Here is a 24,680-nt window from a genome sequence, read left to right as displayed (position 1 = left end):
GAGGGAGGAGATATGGGGATATATGTATATGTATAGCTGATTCACTTTGTTATAAAGCAGAAACTAACACACCACTGTAAAGCAATTACACTCCAATAAAGATGTTTTTTTTTTTTAAAAAAAAAGAAAGCTCAGAGATACTAGTGTGACTCCAGACTACACCTCAGGGGTTCCCTGGAACTTTGGTAAACACTCCTCCTTGAGGGGCCCATATACTAGCACAGAACCTCTGGAGGCCCAGGACTAGGAGAAGAATCCCTCAGAGTGAGGGTCATGCAGGGTTTTCCTGTTGGAGGGATGGGAAGCTGAACGTGGTACCAGTCAGTCATGCCCCACCTTGAGGCAGGCCAGGAAGATGTACTACAGTCCATTTTGAATATGCATGAAGTGAAAGAACACTATAAAAGGGGCCAATGCTATACAGAGATGGCCAGGATGACTTTTAAAGGCACAACTTGCCAAGCTGAGAATGATCAGACCAGGAGGACTACTCAGTGGCATCTGGTCTACACACTGTACCAGCTAGGAGCAATGCAATTCTATTAATTCTGTTTTAAGTACTTGCCATAAATACCACATGGTGCCACTCTACCAAGAAAAAAAACTTGAAAAAATACACCTCTAGGGCTTCCCTGGTGGTGCAGTGGTTGAGAGTGCACCTGCCGATGCAAGGGACACGGGTTCATGCCCTGGTCTGGGAAGATCCCACATGCCGCGTAGTGGTTAAGCCTGTGAGCCATGGCCGCTGAGCTTGCGTGTCTGGAGCCTGTGCTCCACAAGGGGAGAGGCCACAACAGTGACAGGCCCGTGTACCACAAAACAACAACAACAACAACAACAAAACACCTCTATGCTCACCAAGCTGATTGTTGTCAGTTAACTCATCTTCTCTGTTCCTCAGTTTCCTCATCTTTAAAATGATGATAATAACATTAACAACCTCATTTGGCTGTTGTAAGGATTATATAAGTTAACATATATAAAGTGTTTTCAAAAGTACACATCACACTATAAGCTCCATATAGTGGTAGTTATTACCTTGATTATTACTGTGTACCCTAAATCCTGTGCCACACATTCCTATTAATACTCACAACCCAATAAGGGATGTAGTGTTATTTGTTCCCAAACCAGTGTCAGAGAAATTGGAAGTAATATGCCACAAGTGCCAGAATCCAGGAGAGAGTTGCTCAAAAGTCCATGCTCTAAACCATCAAACCACAGCAAAATAATGATCCCTTAATGGAACAAGCAGCTGCCTTGGAAGATTTCTAAGGTAAGAACCTGAAAGACTTCAGTTCTGGGCCCAGTGCTGCCGCCAACTCACTTCCTTCAGAAGTAGCTTAATCACAATCTGTTTCCTCATTTAGACAATGGGGTTAATACAAAGGTTCCTATTTGGCTCAAATCACATGGCTGCTTGAGAACACCAAATAAGCTCATGTAAGGGAGAGGGACCTCTCAGAGTTTAGAGCAATCAGACTTTGCTCTCTCTGCCCCACTGCACTACACAGTCCTTTGCCTTGACCCCTCAAGTGCAATATCTTCCCACATGCCTCTCCTCCACATGCCTTCTGTTCTGTTCCATTCTTCCAGAATATTGCTCACACTGTTTCCTCTGCCTGGAACATATTTGCACTCACTGGATAGCCAAGGCTACACCTCATTCATTTCAATATCCCAATGCCCAGCACATCATTCTAATTATAGGCTGATTATCTGATGTGGGGTTGTGCCCTGAGCACATCAAGGGAGAGGACAAGGGAAATGCTATCCCTCTCAGAGTTTATATTCAATTCTGCCTGCTAGGAGGAAAGCAGGGAAATAAAAAATCCATCCCTCCACATTTGATCTCCTGGTCCAAAGAATATGCCTCATCAAGCCATTTAGCTTTAAAAAGATGTTTTTGCTGCCGCCATCACATTGGGCTTTTGTGTTTCTTCCAACTTCTTTGGATTCAAACGTCCAATGGTAAACTGAAACATGCTATTGAGTATTATACAACCAGGCTATGGGGGAGGGGTGCTATGAGGAGGAAATCACAACCACACACAACCAACTTCTCAAATATGAGCTGCAAACTTGGGATCCTGGAAAAATCTCCAAAAAAAAAAAAGATATAAAAGAAGCTGTCAGTGATACAGCTACATGTAAAAGAATGAAATTAGAACACTTCCTAACACCATACACAAAAATAAACTCAAAATGGATTAAAGACCTAAATGTAAGGCCAGACCCTATAAAACTCTTAGAGGAAAACATAGGCAGAACACTCTATGACATAAATCACAGCAAGACCCTTTTTGACCCACCTCCTACAGAAATGGAAATAAAACCAAAAATAAACAAATGGGATCTAATGAAATTTAAAAGCTTTTGCACAGCAAAGGATACCATAAACAAGACGAAAAGACAACCCTCAGAATGGGAGAAAATACTTGCAAATGAAGCAACTGACAAAGGATCATTCTCCAAAACTTACAAGCAGCTCATGCAATACAATATCAAAAAAACAAACAACCCAATCCAAAAATGGGCAGAAGACCTAAAGAGACGTCTCTCCAAAGAAGATATACAGATTGCCAACAAACACATGAAAGAATGCTCAACATCACTAATCATTACAGAAATGCAAATCAAAAATACAATGAGGTATCACCTCACATCAGTCAGAATGGCCATCATCAAAAAATCTACAAACAATAAATGCTGGAAAGGGTGTGGAGAAAAGGGAACCCTCTTGCACTGTTGGTGGGAATGTAAATTGATACAGCCACTATGGAGAACAGTATGGAGGTTCCTTAAAAAACTAAAAATAGGGGCTTCCCTGGTGGCGCAGTGGTTGAGCGTCCACCTGCCGATCCAGGGGATGCGGGTTCGTGTCCCAGTTGGGGAAGATCCCACATGCCGTGGAGCGGCTGGGCTCGTGAGCCATGGCTGCTGAGCCTGCGCATCCGGAACCTGTGCCCCGCAATGGGAGAGGCCACAACAGTGAGAGGCCCACATACCGCAAAAAAAAAAAAAAATGTAAAAACTAAAAAGAGAACTACCATATGACACAGCAATCCCCCGACTCGGCATATATCCTGAGAAAACCATAATTCCAAAAGAGTCACGTACCACAATGTTCACTGCAGCACTATTTACAATAGCCAAGACATGGAAGCAACCTAAGTGTCCATCAACAGATGAATGGATGAAGAAGATGTGGCACATGTATACAATGGAATATTAATCAGCCATAAGAAGAAATGAAATTGAGATATTTGTAGTGAGGTGGATGGATCTAGAGTCTGTCATACAGAGTGAAGTAAGTCATAAAGAGAAAAATAAATTCCATATGCTAACACATATATATGAAATCTAAAAAAAAAAAAAAAAAAACCAAAATAGTTCTGATGAACCTAGGGGCAGGACAGAAATAAAGAAGCAGATGTAGAGAATGGACTTGAGGACATAGGGAGGGTGAAGAGTAAGCTGGGACAAAGTGAGACAGTAGCACTAACATATATACACTACCAAATATAAAATAGATAGCTAGTTGGAAGCAGCTGCAACACACAGGGAGATCAGCTCGGTGCTTTGTGACCACCTAGAAGGGAGGTATAGAGAGTGTGGGAGGGAGGTACAAGAGGCTGAGGATATGTGGATATACATATTCATATAGCTGATTCACTTTGTTATAAACAGAAACTAACACACCATTGTAAAGCAATTATACTCCAATAAATTTGTTAAAAAAATCTTGCAAAAATAAAAAATAAAGAAAAATTAAAGAATGGGGAAAAAAAAGAAGCTGTCAGGGATATGTTCCTTCCCCTTCCCTTCAAGTGGATCTAATGCATGTGAAGGGTAGAAAAGTGATAGCATAACCAAACATCAGCATCAAAGAAATTAGAAATTTCCTAGAAACTGCAATTTGTGAGAACAGGTTCTTCTTCCTCATGCTCCCCTAAGCTGATTGAAGGTACTTATTATTATTTAGAGGTATAGGTGATACTTTCACTCATCCACTGATTTTTTAGAAGCCCTAGTGGGTAGAGCAGAGCAGGGGGGACTCCATAAACTCTACTACACATAGGCTGGCAGGGAGCAAGGATGGAAACTGGAGGTGGGCAAATAAGTCCAAAATGTTCACTGAATAAGCTAAGGGCCGGTCAGGTGTGAATATAATACAAGATCTCCTGCTCTCTAGCAAAATGCTCTGATTTACTGAGCAGGCACCAATTGCTGGTGTGCTACCAACTCTCCACCCTCTTTCTTAATTCCTCTTCAAGGGAGATTAAGTTCTGAAGGTTTCTTCTATGATACTTGTTTTCATTTTAACGTAATTTATATTTTAAAACATCTTTATTGGAGTATAATTCCTTTACAATGGTGTGTTAGCTTCTGCTGTATAACAAAGTGAATCAGCTATATATATATATCCCCATATCTCCTCCCTCTTGCATCTGGCTCCTGCCCTCCCTATCCTACCCCTCTAGGTGTTCACAAAGCACCGAACTCATCTCCCTGTGCTGCTTCCCACTACCTATCTACTTTACATTTGGTAGTGTATATATGTCAATGCCACTCTCTCACTTCATCCCAGCTTACCTGTCCCCCTCCCCGTGTCCTCAGTCCATTTTTTACGTCTGCATCTTTATTCCTGCCCTGTCTCTAGGTTTCTCAGAACAACCGTTCTTCTTTTCTTTTGGTTTCCATACATATGTGTTAGCATACGGTATTTGTTTTTCTCTTTCTGACTTACTTCACTCTGTATGACAGACTCTAGGTCCATCCACCTCACTACAAATATCTCAATTTCGTTACTTTTTATGGCTGAGTAATATTCCATTGTATATATGTCCCATATCTTCTTTATCCATTCATCTATTGATGGACACTTAGGTTGCTTCCATGTCCTAACTATTGTAAATAGAGCTGCAATAAACATTGTGGTACATGACTTTTCTGGAATTATGATTTTCTTAGGGTATATGTCAAGTAGTGGGATTCCTGTGTCATAAGGTAGTTCTCTTTATAGTTTTTTAAGGAACCTCCATACTGTTCTCCATAGTGGCTGTATCAATTTACATTCCCACCAACAGTGCAAGAGGGTTCCCTTTTCTCCACACCCTCTCCAGCATTTATTGTTTGTAGATTTTTTGATGATGGCCATTCTGACTGATGTGAGGTGATACCTCATTGTAGTTTTGATTTGTATTTCTGTAATGATTAGTGATGTTGAGCATTCTTTCATGTGTTTGTTGGCAATCTGTATATCTACTTTGCAGAAATGTCTATTTAGGTCTTCTGCCCATTCTTGGATTGGGTTGTTTGTTTTTTTTGATATTGAGCTGCATGTAAAATTTGGAGGTTAATTCTTTGTCAGTTACTTCATTTGCAAATATTTTCTCCCATTCTGAGGGTTGTCTTTTTGTTTTGTTTACCACTTCCTTTGATGTGAAAAAGCTTTTAAGTTTCATTAGGTCCCATTAGTTTATTTTTCTTTTTATTCCCATTTCTCTAGGAGGTGGGTCAAAAAGGGTCTTGCTGTGGTTTATGTCATAGAGTGTTCTGCCTATGTTTTCCTCTAAGAGTTTTATAGTGTCTGCTCTTACATTTAGGTCTTTAATCTATTTTGAATTTATTTTTGTGTATGGGGTTAGGGAGTGTTGTAATTTCATTCTTTTAAATGTAGCTGTCCAGTTTTCCCAGCACCATTTATTTAAGAGGCTGTCTTTTCTCCACTGTACATTCTTGCCTCCCTTATCAAAAATAAGTTGACCATAGGTGCATGGGCTTACCTCTGGCTTTCTATCCTGTTCTATTGATCTATATTTCTCTTTTTGTGCCAGAACTGTGCTGTCTTGATTAGTGTAGCTTTGTAGTATTGTCTGAAGTCAGGGAGCCTGATCCCTCCAGATCTGTTTTTCTTTCTCAAGATTGCTTTGGCTATTCAGGGTCTTTTGTGTTTCCAAACAAAATCAGAATTTTTTGTCCTACTTCTGTGAAAAGTTCCACTGGTAGTTTCATAGGGATTGTATTGAATCTGTAGATTTCTTTGGATAGTATAGTCATTTTCACAATATTGATTATTCCAATCCAAGAATATGGTGTATCTCTCCATCTGTTTGTATCATCTTTAATTTATTTCATTATTGTCTTATAGTTTTCTGCATACAAGTCTTCCATCTCCTTAGGTAGGTTTATACTTGGGTATTTATTACTTTTGATACTATGGTAATTGGGAGTGTTTCATCAATTTTTCTTTCAGATTTTTCATCATTAGTGTATAGGAATGCAAGAGATTTTTGTGCATTAATTTTGTATCCTGCTACTTTACCAAATTCATTGATTAGCTCTAGTAGTTTTCTGGTAGTATCTTTAGGATTCTGTATGTATAGTATCATGTCATCTGCAAACAGTGACAGCTTTACTTCTTTTCCAATTTGAATTCCTTTTATTTGTTTTTCTTCTGATTGCTGTGGCTAGAACTTCCAAAACTATGTTGAAAAACAGTGGTGAGTGTGGAAAAGCTTGTCTTGTTCCTGATCTTAGAGAAAATGGTTTCAGTGTTTCACCACTGAGAATGATGTTGGCTGTGGGTTTGTCATATATGGCCTTTATTATGTTGAGGTAAGTTCCCTATATGCCTACTTTCTGGAAGGTTTTATCATAAATAGGTGTTGAATTTTGTGAAAAGCTTTTTCTGCATCTATTGAGATGATAATATGGTTTTTCTCCTTCAAATTGTTAATAAGGTTTATCACATTGATTGATTAGAGTATATTGAAGAATCCTTGCATTCCTGGGATAATCCCCACTTGATCATGGTGTATGATCTTTTTAATATGCTGTTGGATTCCGTTTGCTAGTATTTTGTTGAGAATTTTTGCATATATATTCATCAGTGATATTGGCGTGAATTTTTTTTTTCTTTTTGACATTTTTGTCTCATTTTGGTATCTGTGACTTTGGGAGTGTTCCTCCGTCTGCTATATTTTGGAAGAATTGACAAGGATAGGTGTTACCTGTTCTCTAAATGTGTGATAGAATTTGCCTGTGAAGCCCTCTGGTCCTGGGCTTTTGTTTGTTGGAAATTTTTAAATCACCACCTCAACTTCAGTGCTCGTGATTGGTCTGTTCATATTTTCTTTGTCTTCCTGGTTCAGTCTCAGAAGGTTGTGTGTTTCTAAGAATTTGTCCATTTGTCCATTTCTTCCAGGTTGTCCATTTTATTGGCATTTAGTGGCCTGTAGTAATCTCTCATGATCCTTTGTATTTCTGCAGTGTCAGTTGTTACTTCTATTTTTTCATTTGTAATTCTGTTGAATTGAGTCTTCTACCTTTTTTTCTTGATGAGTCTGGCTAATGGATTATCAATTTTGTTTATTTTCTCAAAGAACCAGCTTTTAGTTTTACTGATATTTGCTATCATTTCCTTCATTTCTTCATTTATTTCTGACCTGATCTTTATTATTTCTTTCCTTCTGGTATCTTTGGTTTTTTGTTTGTTTGTTTTTTCCTCTATTTGCTTTATGTGTAAGGTTAGGTTGTTTATTTGAGATGTTTCTTGTTTCTTGAGGTCGGACTGTATTGCTATAAACTTCCCTCTTAGAACTGCTTTTGCTGCATCCCAAAAGTTCTGAGTTATTGTGTTTTCATTGTCATTTGTTTCTAGGTATTTTTTGATATCGTCTTTGATTTCTTCAGTGATCTCTTGGTTATTTAGTAGTGTATTGTTTAGCCTCCATGTGTTTGTATTTTTATAGGTTTTTTTCCCCTGTAATTGATATCTAGTCTCATCGCATTGTGGTTGGAAAAGATATGTGATACAATTTCAGTTTTCTTAACTTATCAAGGCTTGATTTGTGACCCATGATATGATCTATCCTGGAGAATGTTCCATGGGCTCTTGATAAGAAAGTGTATTCTGTTGTTTTTCATTGGAATGTCCTATAAATATCAGTTAAGTTCATCTTGTTTAGTGTATTATTTAAAGTTTATGTTTCCCTATTAATTTTCATTTTGGATTATATGTCCATTGGTGAAAGTGGGGTGTTAAAGTCCCCTACTATGATTGTGTTACTGTCGATTTCTGGTTTTATGGCTGTTAGCATTTGCCTTATGTATTGAGGTGCTCCTATGTTGGGTGCATCAATATTTACAGTTGTTATATCTTCTTTTTGGAATGATCCCTTGATCATTATGTAGTGTCCTTCTTTGTTTCTTGTAATAGTCTTTATTTTAAAGTCTATTTTGTCTGATATGAGAATTGCTACTCCAGCTTTCTTTTGATTTCCATTTACATGGAATATTTTTTTCCATTCTCTCACTTATTGTCTGTATGGGTCCCTAGGTCTGACATGGGTCTCCTGTAGACAGTGTATATATTGGTCTTATTTTTGTACCCATTCAGCCAGTCTATGTCTTTTGTTTGGAGCATTTAATGCATTTACATTTAAGGTAGTTATCGATATATATGTTCCTAATAACATTTTCTTAATTGTTTGGGGTTTTTTATTGTATTTTTTCCCTTCTCTTGTGTTTCCTGCCTAGAGAATTTCCTTCAGCATTTGTTGTACATCTGGTTTGCTGATTCTGAATTCTCTTGAGTTTTGCTTGTCTGTAAAGTTTTTACTTTCTCCTTCAAATCTGAGTGATATCCTTGCTGTGTAATCTTGGTTGTAGGTATTTCCCTTTCATCACTTTAAATATGTCCTGCCACTCCCTTCTGGCTTGCAGAGTTTCTGCTGAAAGATCAGCTGTTAACTTTATGGGGATTCCCTTGTATGTTATTTGTTGCTTTTGCCTTGCTGCTTTTAATATTTTTCCCTGTATTTAATTTTTGATAGTTTGATTAATATGTGTGTTGGCATGTTTCTCCTTGAATTTATCCTGTATCAGACTCTATGTGCTTCCTGGACATGATTATTTCCTTTCCCATATTAGGGAAGTTTTCAACTATAATCTCTTCAAAATTTTTCTTAGTCCTGTTCTTTTTCTCTTCTTCTGTGACTCCTATAATTCGAATGTTGGTGTGGTAATGTTGTCCTAGAAGTCTCTGAGACTGTCCTCAATTCTTTCCATTCTTTTTTCTTTATTCTGCTCTGCAGTAGTTATTTCCACTCTTTCACCTTCCAGGTCACTTATCCATTCTTCTGCCTCAGTTATTCTGCTACTGATTCCTTCTAGAGAATTTTTTATTTTATTTATTGTGTTGCTCATCATTGTTTGCTCTTCAGTTCTTCTAGGTTCTTGTAAAACATTTCTTGTATTTTCTCCATTCTTTTTCCAAGATTTTGGATCACCTTTACTATCATTATTCTGAATTCTTTTTCAGGTAGACTGCCTATTTCCTCTTCATTTGTTTGGTCTGGTGGGTTATTACCTTGTTCCTTCATCTGCTGTGTTTTACCCTGTCTTTTCATTTTGCTTAACTTACTGTGTTTGGGGTCTACTTTTCACAGGCTGCAGGTTCGTAGTTCCCACTGTTTTTGTTGTCTGTGCCCAGTGCCTAAGGTTGGTTCAGTGGATTTTTTTTTTTTTTTTTTTTTTTTTGCGATATGCGGGCCTCTCACTGTTGTGTCCTCTCCCATTGCGGAGCACAGGCTCTGGACACACAGGCTCAGTGGCCATGGCTCACGGGCCCAGCCACTCCACGGCATGTGGGATCTTCCCAGACTGGGGCACAAACCCTTGTCCCCTGCATCGGCAGGTGGACTCTCAACCACTACGCCACCAGGGATGCCCGGTTCAGTGGATTGTTTAGGCTTTCTGGTAAGGGTCTGGTGCCTGTGTTCTGGTGGATGAGATTGGATCTTGTCTTTTGGTGGGCGGGACAATGTCCAGTGGTGTGTTTTGGGGTGTTTTTACCTTATCATGATTTTAGGCAGCCTCTTTGCTATTGGGGGTTGTGTTCCTGTCTTGCTAGTAGTTTGGCATAGGTTGTCCAGCACTGTAGCTTGCTGGTCTTTGAGTAGTGCTGGGTCTTAGCACTGGATGGAGATCTCTGGGAGAGCTTTCACTGTTTGATATTATGTGGAGCTAGGAGGTCTCTGGTGGACCATTGTCCTGAACTCAGCTCTCCCTCCTCAGAGGCACGGGAATGACATGTGGCCAGAGTACCTAGACTCTTTCAGCCACATGGATAGAAGAAAAGGGAGAAAGAAAGAAAGAAAGAAAGAAAGAAAGAAAGAAAGAAAGAAAGAAAGAAAGAAAGAAAGAAAGAAGAAAGAAAGAAAGAAAGAAAGAAAGAAAGAAAGGAAGGAAGGAACGAAGGAACGAAGGAACGAAGGAAGAAACTAAAAAGAAAGAGAGAGAGAGAGGGAGGGAGGGAGGGAGGGAGGAAGGAAGGAAGGAGAGAAAGAAAGAGAGAAAGAAAGAAAGAAAGAAAGAAAGAGAAAAATAAAATAAAGTTACTAAAATAAAAAGTTTTAAAAATTATTAAAACATAACAAAATTGAAAAGTAATTTAAAAAAATGGACAGACAGAACCCTGGGGAAAATGGTAAAAGCAAAGCTATACAGACAAATCACACAAAGAAGCATACACATACACACTCACAAAAAGAGAAAAAGAAAAAATATAGATATTTATATATATTAAAAAAAAGAGAGCAACCAAATCAATAAAAAAATCTACCAGTGGTAATAAACTTTTAATACTAAACTAAGATAAACATAAAACCAGACACAAATTAGATGTAGAAAGCAAACCCCAAGTTTGAAGTTGCTTCCAAAGTCCACCGCTTCAATTTTGGGCTGATTTGTTGTCTATTCAGGTATTCCAGATATGCAGGGTATATCAAGATGATTGTCAATATTTAATCCACTGCTCCTGAGGCTGCTGGGAGAAATTGCCCTTTCTCTTATTTGTTTGCACTGCTCCTGGGGTTCAGCTAAGGATTTGGCCCTGACTCTGTGTGTATGTTGCCTGAGGGCATCTGTTCTTCACTCAGACAGGAAGGGGTTAAAGTAGCAGTTGATAAGGGGGCTCTGGCTCACTCAGCCCAGCGGGGGAGGGAGGGGTATGGAATTCAGGGCAACTCTGCAGCAGCAGAGGCTGGTGTGATGTTGCAACAGCCTGAGGCACACCATGTGTTCTCCCGTGGATGTTGTCCCTGGATCACGGGACACAGGCAGTGGTGGGCTGCACAGTCTCCTGGGAGGGGTTGTGTGGATAGTGACCTGTGCTTGCACACAGGTTTCTTGGTGGTTGCAGCAGCAGCCTTAGCATTTCATGCCCATCTCTGGTGTCCATGCTGATAGGTGTGGCTCACACCCAGCTCTGGAGTTCGATTAGGCAGTGCTCTGAATCCTCTCTCCTCGTGCACCCTGAAACAATGGTCTCTTGCCTCTTAGGCAGTCCCATACTTTTTCCTGGACTCCCTCCTTACTAGCTGTGCTGCACTAGCCCCCTTCAGGCTGTGTTCATGCAGCCAACCCCAGTCCTCTCCCTGGATCTGACCTCTGAATCTGGAGCCTCAGCTCCCAGCCCCCACCCGCCCTGGCCAGTGATCAGACAAGCCTCTCAGGCTGGTGCGTGCTGGTTGGCACTGATCCTCTGTGTGGGAATCTCTCCACTTTGCTCTCTGTACCCTTGTTTCCGTGTTCTCCTTCATGGCTCCAAAGCTTCCCCCACCACCCCCCGTCTCTGCCAGTGAAGGGGTTTCCTAGTTTGTGGAAACATTTCCTCCTTCACTCCTCTGTCCCAGAGGTGCAGGTCCCATCCCTATTCTATTGTCTCTGTTTTTTTCTTTTATCTTCTGCCCTACCCAGGTACGTGGGGAATTTCTTGACTTTTGGTAAGTCTGAGGTCTTCTGCTAACGTTCAGTAGGTGTTCTGTAGGAGTTGTTTCACATGTAGACGTATTTCAGATGTATTTGTGGGGAGGAAGATGATCTCCATGTCTTACTCCTCTGCCATCTTGAAGGTCTCCTGACTCTTCTTTTTCATTTGACAAATCAAACTGAAATTATTATGTAGATGCTTTTGATACCCACCCTGTTTATTCAAACATGTGGAGGAGGCAAGGGAGTGGCAGAGAGAGCAAAGCACTGCTTCATTGTGTTGATTTGCAAGGCTTGTTCACAGCAGCACCCACCAAGCTGGCAGGACTTCTTTCTGCATGTTCAACTGCTTGGGTAGGTGATACATAGAAAAAACCTATACCAGGGAACCAGTGAGGTTGAGCTACCCAAGCCAATAGCCAACCAGCCATGGAATGGACATATCCTATTGCTTTCTGCAGGAGGCTTCCCAGCACTCATCTACCTTTAGCCTTACCGGGATTTGGACTTCCCCCCAAGGCTGCCTTACTCTCTTGCTTAAATATGGACACTTTACTGCAGAAACAAGTCCCTGCAACATCATAAAGGGAAGAAACTGGGCTGCAGGAAGCAGAAGGCTGGAAGAGTATGTGTCGCAGCAGTGAAAAGAACACCCTCCCCAGGGAATCTGGAGACTAGATTCAAGTTTTAGTTTTGTCATTGACTTGCTGTTTGGCCTCAGTCAGGAATAGGCTTCTCAGACTTCCACCATCATTATAAGGTTTGCATGTGTGCACGTGTGTGTGTGCACACACATGTGCATAAGCATGGCCAGAGTTGTTCTTTGGGGAGTTCCCTAAGAGATCTAGTGACTCTGACATTTTAGAAATATTTAAGACTAGATATGGCACACTTGATTGAAACTTTGGTCCTGGCCTCCGAAATGTACCCATCAGGCCTTGCTAAAGAAAATGCTTCATAGAGGGCAAACCCTCTGAATCTGGTAAGTTCCACAGTGACCTCAGAGTCTGAAAAGTTAACCACAAGGAATTTTTCTTCTTACTAACTTAAATAAAGAAGGACTTTGTCAAGCAGGGTTGTGTGGGCTTTGATGAGATTAGAGGACCAGTCAATCATGCTAACAAAGGAGGCAGAGAGTAACTGCCTCCTATCTGACAGACTTTCCTTTGTTTCCCACCCCCCAACTATAGACAAAAACAAATAAAATTCCTTCTGAGATGCTGAGTCTTTAAATCATAGTTCAGTGCTTTCAAGTTTGGTGTTAGTGAAGCTCCCTGAACAGGCCAAAGAAATTCAAGCTATTCTTGGTCTCCCATGGCCCCAGCTGCAGACACTGGAGGCCCAGAGCTCATGGAGGAATTAGAAGGTCTTCCAGGTATTGGGAAGGGGAAAAATGTTTCAGGAAATAGAAAGACAATTGCTGCTGTGAACGCCCTATTATAGAGAATCCCAGCAGGGGTAGAGAAAGAGGTCTGCTAACCAGCCACAGTTTCAGAGTGCCTGAGAATTAGTGATCTTGGTAGAGGTCATTTGATCCAGCCCTCTGATCAGGAAATTAGCCAAAGCAAACCAGACACAGGGGAAGGAGAATCCGTGATTTCCTAATAAGTCTGGGCCAATGCTGGCTTCTTATTATGAGCAAGAAGATCTCTTTATATAGATTCCTTCCTCTCCTTGCATCTCAAAGAATCACTGCTCTTTTCTACTCTGTATGGGGACATTATCCTTCAAATGAGACTCAAAAATATGCCAGCTGCTCAGAACTGTGGACATTTCCAGCCATGTACATTAAAGAGGAACAGAAGTAGCAGCAGAATAAAGGAAAGATGACTTTTTCTGGACATTGGTTAAGTAACTGTAAGGCTGTTTAATTCCCTTGGAATGTGCTGAACTGTATGAGAAGTTAGAGGGCTACTAGCCCTCAAATTACAAGAAATTATACCTGTGTGGAGGCCAGAGGAATGGGGAGCTGACTCAACTTCTACACTATGATCATGAAGTGTAAGATTGCCACCTCCTCCCTGGTAGCATGTCCTGCCTCTCCTATATTGGTTACATTAGCTGTTGACTGTCAGATTTCATAACTTGGGTCTGAAAGATAAATGTGAAATGTCATTACTCCTGGTTCTCTTGATGGGCACAAGAGAGAAACAATAAATAGTGTACTTAACACACAGGTACCTGTGAGGCCTTAAAGTTCACAGCTCTGTTTCTGTTTAACAGACACCTCAGGAACTTCAACAGGACAGTGGCATAAGAGGTAAAATCTCCATTTATTTGTTAGGCTGTGTATATCCTCTGCAAGTTAGCATCTCAGAAGACAAGGCTTTAGTGAAGGTTTTCTGAGTTCAGAGAAGTCGTGGCCATTTCCAATAGAATGGAAGGCTCAGGGATTATTTTTATAAGCAGATAATTAAAAAACAGAATTTGGCCTGTCATTGGGCAGGGATGATGGTTGTGGCCTGAAGAGTGCAGGCTTGGATAGAACTAGTAGATATGTCAGGGTGAGGTGATCTCACCAAGAGGAAAAGAAGAAGTATGTTGGCTGGCCTGCATCAGAGAATCAACCTTGCACTCTGTGTCTAGGAGTGAATTAGTACCTATTACTCCTTATCCAAGTGTTCATCTGGTGGTGATAAAATTCCAGGACTTGAAAGAGCTTTGAAAGGCTACTGAGTCAACCCAATTATTTCTTAGCAACACCCAAATAGATGAATCTTTCCTTTCCTAATGAAATATTGCAACCGAGATTTCTCCAACCTTCTTAGAAAGCTATTCAAGTACACAACACCTCTCATTAGCAGGAAGTTTTGCCTTGGCTCTAATCTAAATCCTTTCTGATGCTCTTCAAATAGAATTACTCTTTGCTCATCTTTGGCTAAGATGTGAGGTTCTGGCTAAGGTATTCAGACTCTCCAATGTCCCTGTTAGTAAGGGTCCTACCTCCCAGTCTAGGACAGAGGCCTGCCACTGGGCAATCTTGTCAATATTCTCCAAGCGCCGCTTGCGTTCATTGATCTGCTGAGTCACATTTCTCATGACAGCCAGAGCAGCTGCCACATACCTGTAGTCACTGTGAAGACATAAAATTACAAGTTGGATGAGTCAATGTGCCATTGAACCAATGTGCTGGGTGCCAACACTAACATCCATTCTCCTCTTCCTACTTAGCAAGAGAGCCCTGATTTTAGATGGAATCCATGCCACATGGTGCAAAAGACTACATTTTCTGTCCTTCGTTACAGTAAGAGGTGACTGATATCATCAAGTTCTGTCCAGTGATATGTAAATAGAAATGTTGGGTAGAACTTTTGAAAAACCACCTTTAAGGAAAACAGCATGGCCTTCTTTGGTCCTTACTTAATCCTGTTGCTTAAGAATATTTAGATGTGATGGCTGAAGTTCTAGCAACCATCTTAGACCATAAGGACAAGGTCCATACTCCTAAGGATAGGATAAGAGAAAACTGGAAGCAGTCTCTGATAATCATGGAGCCAGCAAGGCAGCCATAGACTGCTTACCTGCAGGCTTTTATTCCATGAAAGAGAAACAGACTAATCTTCGTTATGCCATTATTTTTGTACCTATGATACAACCAGCCAAGGACGAAGAAGGGAGCTTCACATATGGCATGGTCCAGAGAATTTCACCATCTCTTCTAGCACCTATTTCTAGGGAACTCTGTCCAAAGTCACTGTAAAATAACATCTAAACTTTCCTCCTATACAATATAGAGATAGGATGTAGCATTGTGGTTAAGAACAGAGACTGGAGCCAGACTCCTTGGACACAACCCCTAGTTTAGTCACTGACTAGTGGTGTGGCCTTTGACAAGTCTCATTCACTCTCTCAATGACTTGGTTTCCTCATCTGTAAAATGGGGAGAATTACAGTAGAATTTGCTGAAGTTTTAATAATCCATGAAAACTGTTTTATTCTTGGTTCACAGCAAATGTTAGCAGTATTATTAATACAAAACAAACATTCCTCTAGTATAGACATTATATGGGTTGTCTCTCAAAACCTCTAACTCCAGAAGTACAATCCTAGGCTCCATTTTCCTGGTACTTTGGATGGCCCACTTGTTGAAGGTTATACCACCCTGCCCAGTTTTCTCTGTTTGTCTGATCTAATTTCCAGTCATATGGCTCCTGTGAAAAGAAGATTGAAAGTTAGATCCCAGACATTTGGTGGAATTACAATAAGTTGAGAAGGCAGGAGGATGAGTTACAGTTCAGTCTTAACAAACTTTTCCTTAGAGAAGCTGAACATGCTTTGTGGTCACTAACCTGCTCACTGTCCCAGCACCAATTTGAAAGAAGAGAAGAGAAAAAGAAGAGCTGGGCAACTGTCTTTTTCTTCCCTAATACACTGAGGTGTGGGGTGGTGCACCAAATATAGGAAGAGAAGAAAGGGATTTCTAACTGCTAGGGCAGATGAGACACAGCACCTCCTCTTAGCTGGCCTCCCTTGCTCCAGTCTGTTCTCTGCACACCTGCCAGATCATAGTCTTCAAATGTTACTACATTTTATCACCTACAGTGACAGGATACTCACTACAAATCCTAACTAGTCTATTCTGTCTCAAGACAACTCTGTTAACACACACACACACACACCAAAACCTCTTTATCCTGAGCCTTAATGAATGTTAGCTGTTTTCAGTTTTTCTTGTGGATCTCACTTCTGACTCATACTGAACTTATGATCAACTAATACTTCTTACATTTCTTTAAAATATGCTGTCTAGAAGCTGTATGTCTCTCAGTCTGTCCTTGAATTGTTGATTTCTTAGACCCAACTACAGAATATTACATTTGTTTCTGTTACATTTCATCCTTTTTCAGTTACTTGCTCCAACCTGTGGGGGAGTTATTGTGCTCTGTAAAACTGTCAAAGTTTTTCCCTGGCAAGACTATATGAGCTTGCCATTTAGAAGCAAGGTAGGGTAATGACAGAAGGGGTGGTTGCAGTGCAGAAGTTGCTGATGTAAATAAGCACCCCTGTTCTTTAGGTCCTTTTTCTGTCTCCCATGCTATTCCTCCCTGATTTGAGAGCATCAGGAAAATGACTTAAGCCACTTTCTAGGAGGTAAAGCATAGAGTTACACTGTCCAATATGGTAGCCACTAGCCACATTTAATTAAAATTAAATAAAAATTTAAAATTTAGTTCTTTAGTTGCATCAGCTACATTTCTCAGTACTCAATAGCCATATGTGGCCAGTGTCTACTATATTAAACCACACAGATATGGAACATTTACATCACTGTACAAAGTCCTATTGGACAGTGCTGGCATGAGAATGCTTATTACCTCTGTCTGACCCCATGTACTACTTAGCCATGAATTTATCACTACCACTGTGCCATACTGTCAGTCAACCTTTGCCATTTTTAGCTGGCTGCCTTTATCACGATGGTTAGAGGGGGGTATGTCACCATCTCTAACCTTCCCCACTAGCTTTAGGAGTGGGTGAGAGAAAAAATTAAATAGCTGTGGTCCAGCCTGAACCCTGCTCAGAGCCCTCAGGCTTCCAGATGAGGTCTGAGCCCAGCACCCTAGTGAGGAGACTGACTGAATCAAGATTATCTTGTTCCAGACAGGTCAGCTAACCTCCATCTTGTACAGAGTCTTTCTTCTTATCAGCTTAAACAAGGTTGGGTGGGGGGGGTGGGGACTTGTCACCCGTCTGTAAACAAAAGTAGTATTATTCTCCATTTACCACTCTCTATCCACCTAATCTTCTCCCTCGGGAACTACTCTGCCTGCCTGCATTTCAGACCTACCTATCTGAACACCTATCGACCTAAGTCTTCAACCTGGCAGTAGCCTCTAATTGCCTTCAAACCCAAGCTACTTTAACATGCATCACAGGATCTATCACCTTGATACAGCTTCCTGATGCCTGCAAGAAGGAGTGGCCTATGTCCTGGGGATAGTGCTAGGCCCAATGGGTCACCCCAAATGAGGACAGGGATTGATGTAGCCCACCACTGCCTGAGCCATTCTCTCATCACCCCTGAGCCTGGGGGTGGAAGGAGAGGGGACCAGAGACCCAGAGGGTAAGAAGGACTTGAGGCAGGGGTTCCACTCACAAGGTGAAGGTGCACAGGAATGGGATATCCCAGGGAGATATGCTATCTTGTTGGCTCCCACTAAACCCAAAAGGCCCTGGGGTTGCTTTGGTCTAAAAGATAAACATAGTTTTTGGCTGTGCTTTAAAATTGGTCCTTGCAGGGCTCTTAAAAGCATTTACGCAAATACATAATTTACCTAGTTAATATCATCAGTCCACAAGTATGATTTTTAGAGCAGACACTCAGGAGTAGGTGGGAGATGAGCTGTGATAGAAAAACATTTGAGAATCACTCTTTAAATATACTGGTTGTAAAACCACTGGTCTGAAAGCAGCTCCACTGAGATTTAGGTACAATAGTGGCTGCTTCTGGTCACTTAGCACCTTGAAATATTCCCGTGGAGGTCATTTAGATTCATTACAACATGGGATGGCAGAACTAGAAAAGGCCTTCCAGACTGGCTAGTACAATGGCTCACAAATCTTCCTCGGCATGAAAATCACCTGGAGGGCTCTTTAAAAAGTTAGGTCCCCAGACCACTGTCCATACTTTGTGTCCCTGCTTTGCCACAGACTTGCTGTTTGTCATTTTCCCTTTCTGGGACTCAGTCTGTCTATCCATAGAATGAGTAAGTCTGACTAGAAGACCTTCCTCTAAGGCCCTTTCCATTTTAGGTGCCATAAATGTTTTCCATTTTTATTTTTAAAATATTAAGATATTTTAGTTGGGGTTCTTTAATATCCTATTAGCTCTCACAAATTTTCTCCTTAGAAAACTTGGGACTCAGTTTTGGCAATGGGCTATATTAAATCTTTTAAGTGAGATTTAGTCACCTCCAAATTTCTTGTCTAATTAGTACTCCCACTATCCCCCAGCTAGTAAACAGACTCAGGGAGAAGGGAACAGAGTCCTCCTTTGCAAGGTCCTTCTATACCTGCCTCGCTCACAGCCAACAGAGCAAGGAAGGCAGTTACCACTGGTGGTGTTACTCACACAAAGGGAGAGTCCACTGCTACAACATTTGGTTTCAAATCTGAAATCTGTCCAGGGCTTCAGACCACTGAAGCACATAACCCATGATATGCTAAAGAACAACATCAGGGCTTCCCTGGTGGTGCAGTGGTTGAGAATCCGCCTGCCGATGCAGGGGACACGGGTTCGTGCCCCAGTCCAGGAAGATCCCACATGCCGCGGAGCGGCTTGGCCCGTGAGCCATGGCTGCTGAGCCTGCGCATCTAGAGCCTGTGCTCCACAACGGGAGAGGCCACAACAGTGAGAGGTCCACGTACCACACACACACAAAAAACACAACAACATCAACTTAAAAATGAACCTAGGGATTGGCCTAGAAGCTTGACATAAACAAAACCAACCAACGTATACCGATGGCCTTATGCAACTAGGTCTGGAAGTCAGCTCCAAAGAAACCAGGCAGCAGAGCCAAATGAAAGTAGGAAGCAGGCCTGATTAAAATCAGGCAGAAACTAAGGGAAATTGGGCAAAGGCCTTCTTTATTCTTATAGTGATCAATCAGGAAGAGAGCTGAGAGCTTGGCCAATAAACCTACGGTCACAGATTTAATATCAATTAAAAGCAGGCTATAAATAGGCTTGGGGCTCTAGGTCATGAAGCAAAGCACATGAAAAAATAGGGGATGGTTCACTGTAGACCATTCCCATTGTTGGAGATGACTCCCAGCATATATCTTACTAATAGAGGGTTAGGAGTATCATTTCCATTCAGAGAAAGATAAGCTCCTTGGTCCTTTTTCGGTTGGTTTTCTTGAAAATACTGAAACACTTTGAAAAAACTTCTGGGGAAGTCTCAAGACTATTTTCCCCCAGTAACGCTGTGTGTCTAAGGGGAAGGTACAGTTGGGATGAGGCAGAGGAGGGTGTAAAAGACTAAAGAAGACCAGGGGTGTAGCCTTTCAGAAGAAATCTAAGGTCAGTGCAAGTTGGGCAGTCTATTACCAGGATATTTGAGTCTACTGAGTGGAGTAGAATAAACAGTTGATTCACTTGGCTGAACTCAGGACTATAAGCTCCCTGAAGGCAGTGTCTAAGTGGTACAATAACAATGAACACTGATTTTGTGTATATATTGATTTATAAGTTTATAAACAACTCATAAGCATTGTCTCACTTTATATACACAACAGTCTTCAGAGGTAAGCAAGAATATGTCATCATCCCATTGTGTATGCAAGCTAACAGAAACTCAGAAAAGGCAAAAGGACATACATTCTCAATAAGGATTAACATGTAGAGGAGGCTCTCTCCTTCACTCCTGCCTCCCTCAATCCCTTACCTATGGTCCTGGGCAGTATACTTGAGGAGCTCAGCCAACTGTAAGGGATACTTGCAGATCTTCTGCACTGGTGTCAAAAGGAAACCATCAATAGCAATGTCGATCATCTGCTGCAAGAGGCGACAGGCCTCAAAAAAGTGCTGGTAGCGGCTGTCCTTCATCAGTTTGGAGAGCTCCATACAGGCGTCCAGGTGGTTGTTACAGTACTCAGAGTATATCCAGAATCCATCTTGCTGTGAGCAGAGGAAAGATAGAGAGAAAGGGAAAGGCTACTGAGGACTCCAAAAGAAGTTCTGGAGAAATGGGAAAACAGACCCTCTAATTATGTAGAAATATAAAAATGATAATGTCAATCTTTCCTACATTGATTCATAATTTAATAATAAAAAATTCTTTGGGAATTAGACAAACTGTAAAAATTCATATATAAAAGTAAATAAAAGAGACCTTCAAGATGGTGGAGGGGTAAGACATGGAGATCGCCTTCCTCCACACAAATACATCAAAAATACATCTACATGTGGAACAACTCCTACAGAACACCTACTGAATGCTGGCAGAAGAGCTCAGACACTTTCCAAAATGCAAAAAAAATCCCCATGTACTTGGGCAGGGCAAAAGAAAAAAATTTTAAAAAAAACAGAGACAAGAGAATAAGGATGGGACCTGCACCTCTGGGAGGGAGTTGTGAAGGAGGATAAGTTTGCACACATTAGGAAGCCCCTTCACTAGTGGGAACAGGTGGGGGAGAAGCTTCAGAGCCATGGAGGAGAGTGCAGGAACAGGGGTGCAGAGGGGAAAGTGGAGAGATTCCCGCACAGAGGATCGGTGCCAACCAGCACTCACCAGCCTAAGATGCTTGTCTGCTCACTCATTGGGGTGGGTGGGAGCTGAGAGCTGAGGCTCAGGCTTCATAGGTCAGACCTCAGGGAAAGGACTGGGGTTGGCTGTGTGAAGACAGACTAAAGTGGACTAGTGCACCACAGCTAGCCAGGAGGGAGTCTGGGAAAATGTCTGGACTGGCTGGAGAGGCAAGAGACCATTGTTTTGGGGTGCACGAAGAGAGGGGATTCCTGCTCCTTGTTCCCACAGAGGGCAGAGCACCACCTAAATGAGCTCCAGAGACAGGAGTGAGACATAGCTACCATATCAGACCACAGAGATGGGCATGGACTGTTAATGCTGCCACCACTGCCACCAAGAATCCTGTGTACAAGTGCAGGTCACTACCCACACCCCCGTGGAAGCCTGTGCAGCAAACCATGGCAAGGGTACCATGATCCAGGGACAACTTCCCCAGTAGAACACACAGTGCACCTCAGGCTGTTGTAATGTCATGTCAGCCTCTGGTGCTGCAGGCTCACACCACATTCTAATTCTGACTACTGTATTCTTCCCTCTCCCTGGCTGGAGTGAGCAACAGAGCCCTAATCAGCTGCTGCTTGAACCGACTCCTGTCTGAGTGGGGAACAGACACCTGAGGGTGGCCTACATGCAGAGGCAGGGCCAAAACCAAAGCTGAACCCTAGGAGCTGTGTGAACAAAGAAGAGAAAGGGAAATTTCTCCATGCAGCCTCAGGAGCAGTAGATTATATCCCCACAATCAACTTGATAAAACCCTGCATCTGTGGAGTACCTGAATAGATAACAAATGTTCCCAAAATTGAGGTGGTAGACTTTGGGAGAAACAGTAGACTTGGGGTTTGCTTTCTAAGTCTGATTTGTTTTTGATTTTATGTTTCTCTTAGTTTAGTTTTAAGTGCTTGTTATCACTGGTGGATTTGTTTATTGGTTTGGTTGCTCCCTTCCTTTATTTTAAAATTTTGAAATATTTTTATTTTTAATGGTTTTTTCCTTTTTTCTCTTTTTGTGAATGCATGTGTGTATGGATCTTTGTATGATTTGGTATCTTTAGATTTGATATAATTTGTGCTAGGATTCTGTCTGGTAGTTTTGTTTTTTCTGTTTTTGTTGTTTTTGTTTCTTTGGTTGTTTGTTTTTTATGAGTGTGTGTGTGTGTGTGTGTGTGTGTGTGTGTGTGTGCACGTGGGTATGTTTCTTTATCTGATTTTGTCTGTTTAGTTTTGTTTTTACCATTTGGTTTGGGGTTCTATCTGTTCATTGTTTTTTTTTCCTTCCTTTCCTTCCAAGCTGTGTGGCTGGCATGATTTTGGTGCTCCAGCCAGGTGTTGGACATGAGCCTCTGAGGTGGGAGAGCCAAGTCCAGGACATTGGACCACCAGAGACCTTGTGGCCCCATGTAATATCAATCAGCAAGAGCTCTCCCAGAAACTTCATCTCAACACTAAGATCCGTTCCACCCAATGGCCAGAAGCTCTGGTGCTGGATGCCCCATGGCAAACAACTTGCAAGACAGGAACAGAAACCCACCAATTAGCAGAGAGGCTGCCTAAAGTCATACTAAGTTAACAGACACCACAAAACACCCCACCAGATATGGCCCTGCACACCAGAAGAACAAGATTGATCACCACCAACCAGAACAAATGCACCAGTCCCATCCACCAGGAAGCCTACATAAGCAAATAAACCAATCTCACACACTGGGGGCATAAAACAAAAATAATGGGAACTACAAATCTGAGGAAAAGGAGACCCAGAACACAGTAAGTTAAACAAAATGAGAAGACAGAGAAATATGAAGCAGATGAAGGAGCAAGGCAAAAACCCAGCAGAACAAACAAATGAAGAGGAAATAGGCAGTCTACCTGAAAAACAATTCAGAGTAATGATAGTAAAGATGATCCAAAATCTCAGAAATAGAATAGAGAAAATATAAGAAATGTTTAACAAGAATCTAGAAGAACTCAAGAGCAAACAAACAGTGATGAAGAACACAATAAATGAAATGAAAAATAGAAGGAAACAACAGCAGAATAACTGAGGCAGAAGAATGGATAAGTGAGCTGGAAGACAGAATAGTGCAAATACCTGTGGCAGAGCAGAATAAAGAAAAAAGAATGAAAAGACACTTCTGGGTCAACATTAAATGCAACAAAATTCAAATTATAGGGGTCCCAGAAGAAGAACACAAAAAGAAAGTGTCTGAGAAAATATCTAAAGAGACTATAGTCGAAACTTCCCTAACATGGGAAAGGAAATTGTCAATCAAGTCCAGGAAGAGCAGAGAGTCCCATACAGGATAAATCCAAGAAAAATGGCAAGACACATATTAAGGAAACAATCAAAAATTAAATACAAACCAAAACTATTAAAAGCAGCAAGGGAAAAGCAAAAAATAACATACAAGGAAATCCCCATAAACATAACAGCTGATCTTTCAGCAGAAATTCTGCAAGCCAGAAGGGAGTGGCAGGACATATTAAAAGTGATGAAAGGGAAAAACCTACAAGCAAGATTACTCTACCCAGCAAGGATCTCATTCAGATTTGACGGTGAAATTAAAACCTTTACAGACTAGCAAAACTTAAGAGAATTCAGCACAATCAAACCAGCTTTACAAAAGATGCTAAAGCAACTTCTCTAGGAAGGAAACACAAGAGAAGGAAAAGACCTACAAAAAATAATTAAGAAAGTGGTAATAGGAACATACATATTGATAATTACCTTAAATGTAAGTGGATTAAATGCTCCAACCAAAGGACACAAAATGGCTGAATGGATACAAAAACAAGACCCATGTATATGCTGTCTACAAGCAACCCACTTCAGACCTAGGGACACATACAGACTGAAAGTGAGGGGATGGAAAGAGGTATTCCATGCAAATGGAAATCAAAGGAAATCTGGAGCACCAAAACTCGTATCAGACAAAATAGACTTTAAAATAAAGACTATGGGCTTCCCTGGTGGCGCAGTGGTTGAGAGTCCGCCTGCCAGTGCAGGGGATGAGGGTTTGTGCCCTGGTCTAGGAAGATCCCACATGCCATGGAGAGGCTGGAGCCATGGCCGCTGAGCCTGCGCATCTGGAGCCTGTGCTCCACAACAGTGAGAGGACCACATAGCGCAAATAAATAAATAAATAAATAAAATAAAGACTATTACATGAGACAAAGATGGACACTACATAATGATCAAGGGATCAATACAAGAGAAGATATAACAAGTGTAAATATTTATGCACCCAACATAGGAGCATCTCAATAATTAAGTCAAATGATAACAGCCATAAAAGGGGAAATCAACAGTAACACAATCATAGTGGGGACTTTAACACCCCACTTTCACAAATGGACAGATCATCCAAAATTAAAAGAAATAAGGAAACACAAGCTTTATATGATACATTAAACAAGATGGAATTAATTGATATTTAGAGAACATTCCACCCAAAAAGAACAGAATACACTTTCTTTTCAAGTGCTCATGGAACATTCTCCAGGATAGATCATATCTTGGGACACAAATAAAGCCTTGGTAAATTTAAGAAAATTGAAATTGTATCAAGTATCTTTTCCAACCACAGTGCTATGAGACTAGATATCAATTACAGTGAAAACACTATGAAAAATACAAATACAGGAAATAACCA

At 41.2% G+C, this 24,680-nt stretch overlaps 1 protein-coding gene across 11 annotated transcripts in view; it reads right to left on the bottom strand.

The window, feature by feature from the left end:
- ARHGEF9 (Cdc42 guanine nucleotide exchange factor 9) overlaps positions 1 to 24,680 on the bottom strand; it is a 248,507-nt gene that overhangs the window by 46,095 nt on the left and 177,732 nt on the right. For all 11 annotated transcript variants that reach the window (XM_059050989.2, XM_067023131.1, XM_067023133.1 and 8 more), the window contains 2 exons: positions 20,168 to 20,400; positions 14,722 to 14,851 (listed from right to left, as the gene is read on the bottom strand). In XM_059050989.2, the coding sequence (XP_058906972.1) occupies positions 14,722 to 14,851; positions 20,168 to 20,400 (363 nt within the window). The remainder of the gene's footprint in view (positions 1 to 14,721; positions 14,852 to 20,167; positions 20,401 to 24,680) is intronic.

This window comes from Kogia breviceps, chromosome X (assembly GCF_026419965.1).
Source record: "Kogia breviceps isolate mKogBre1 chromosome X, mKogBre1 haplotype 1, whole genome shotgun sequence".
NCBI classification, from domain to species: Eukaryota; Metazoa; Chordata; class Mammalia; order Artiodactyla; family Physeteridae; genus Kogia; species Kogia breviceps.
This window is presented reverse-complemented; position numbering and strand designations above follow the sequence as displayed.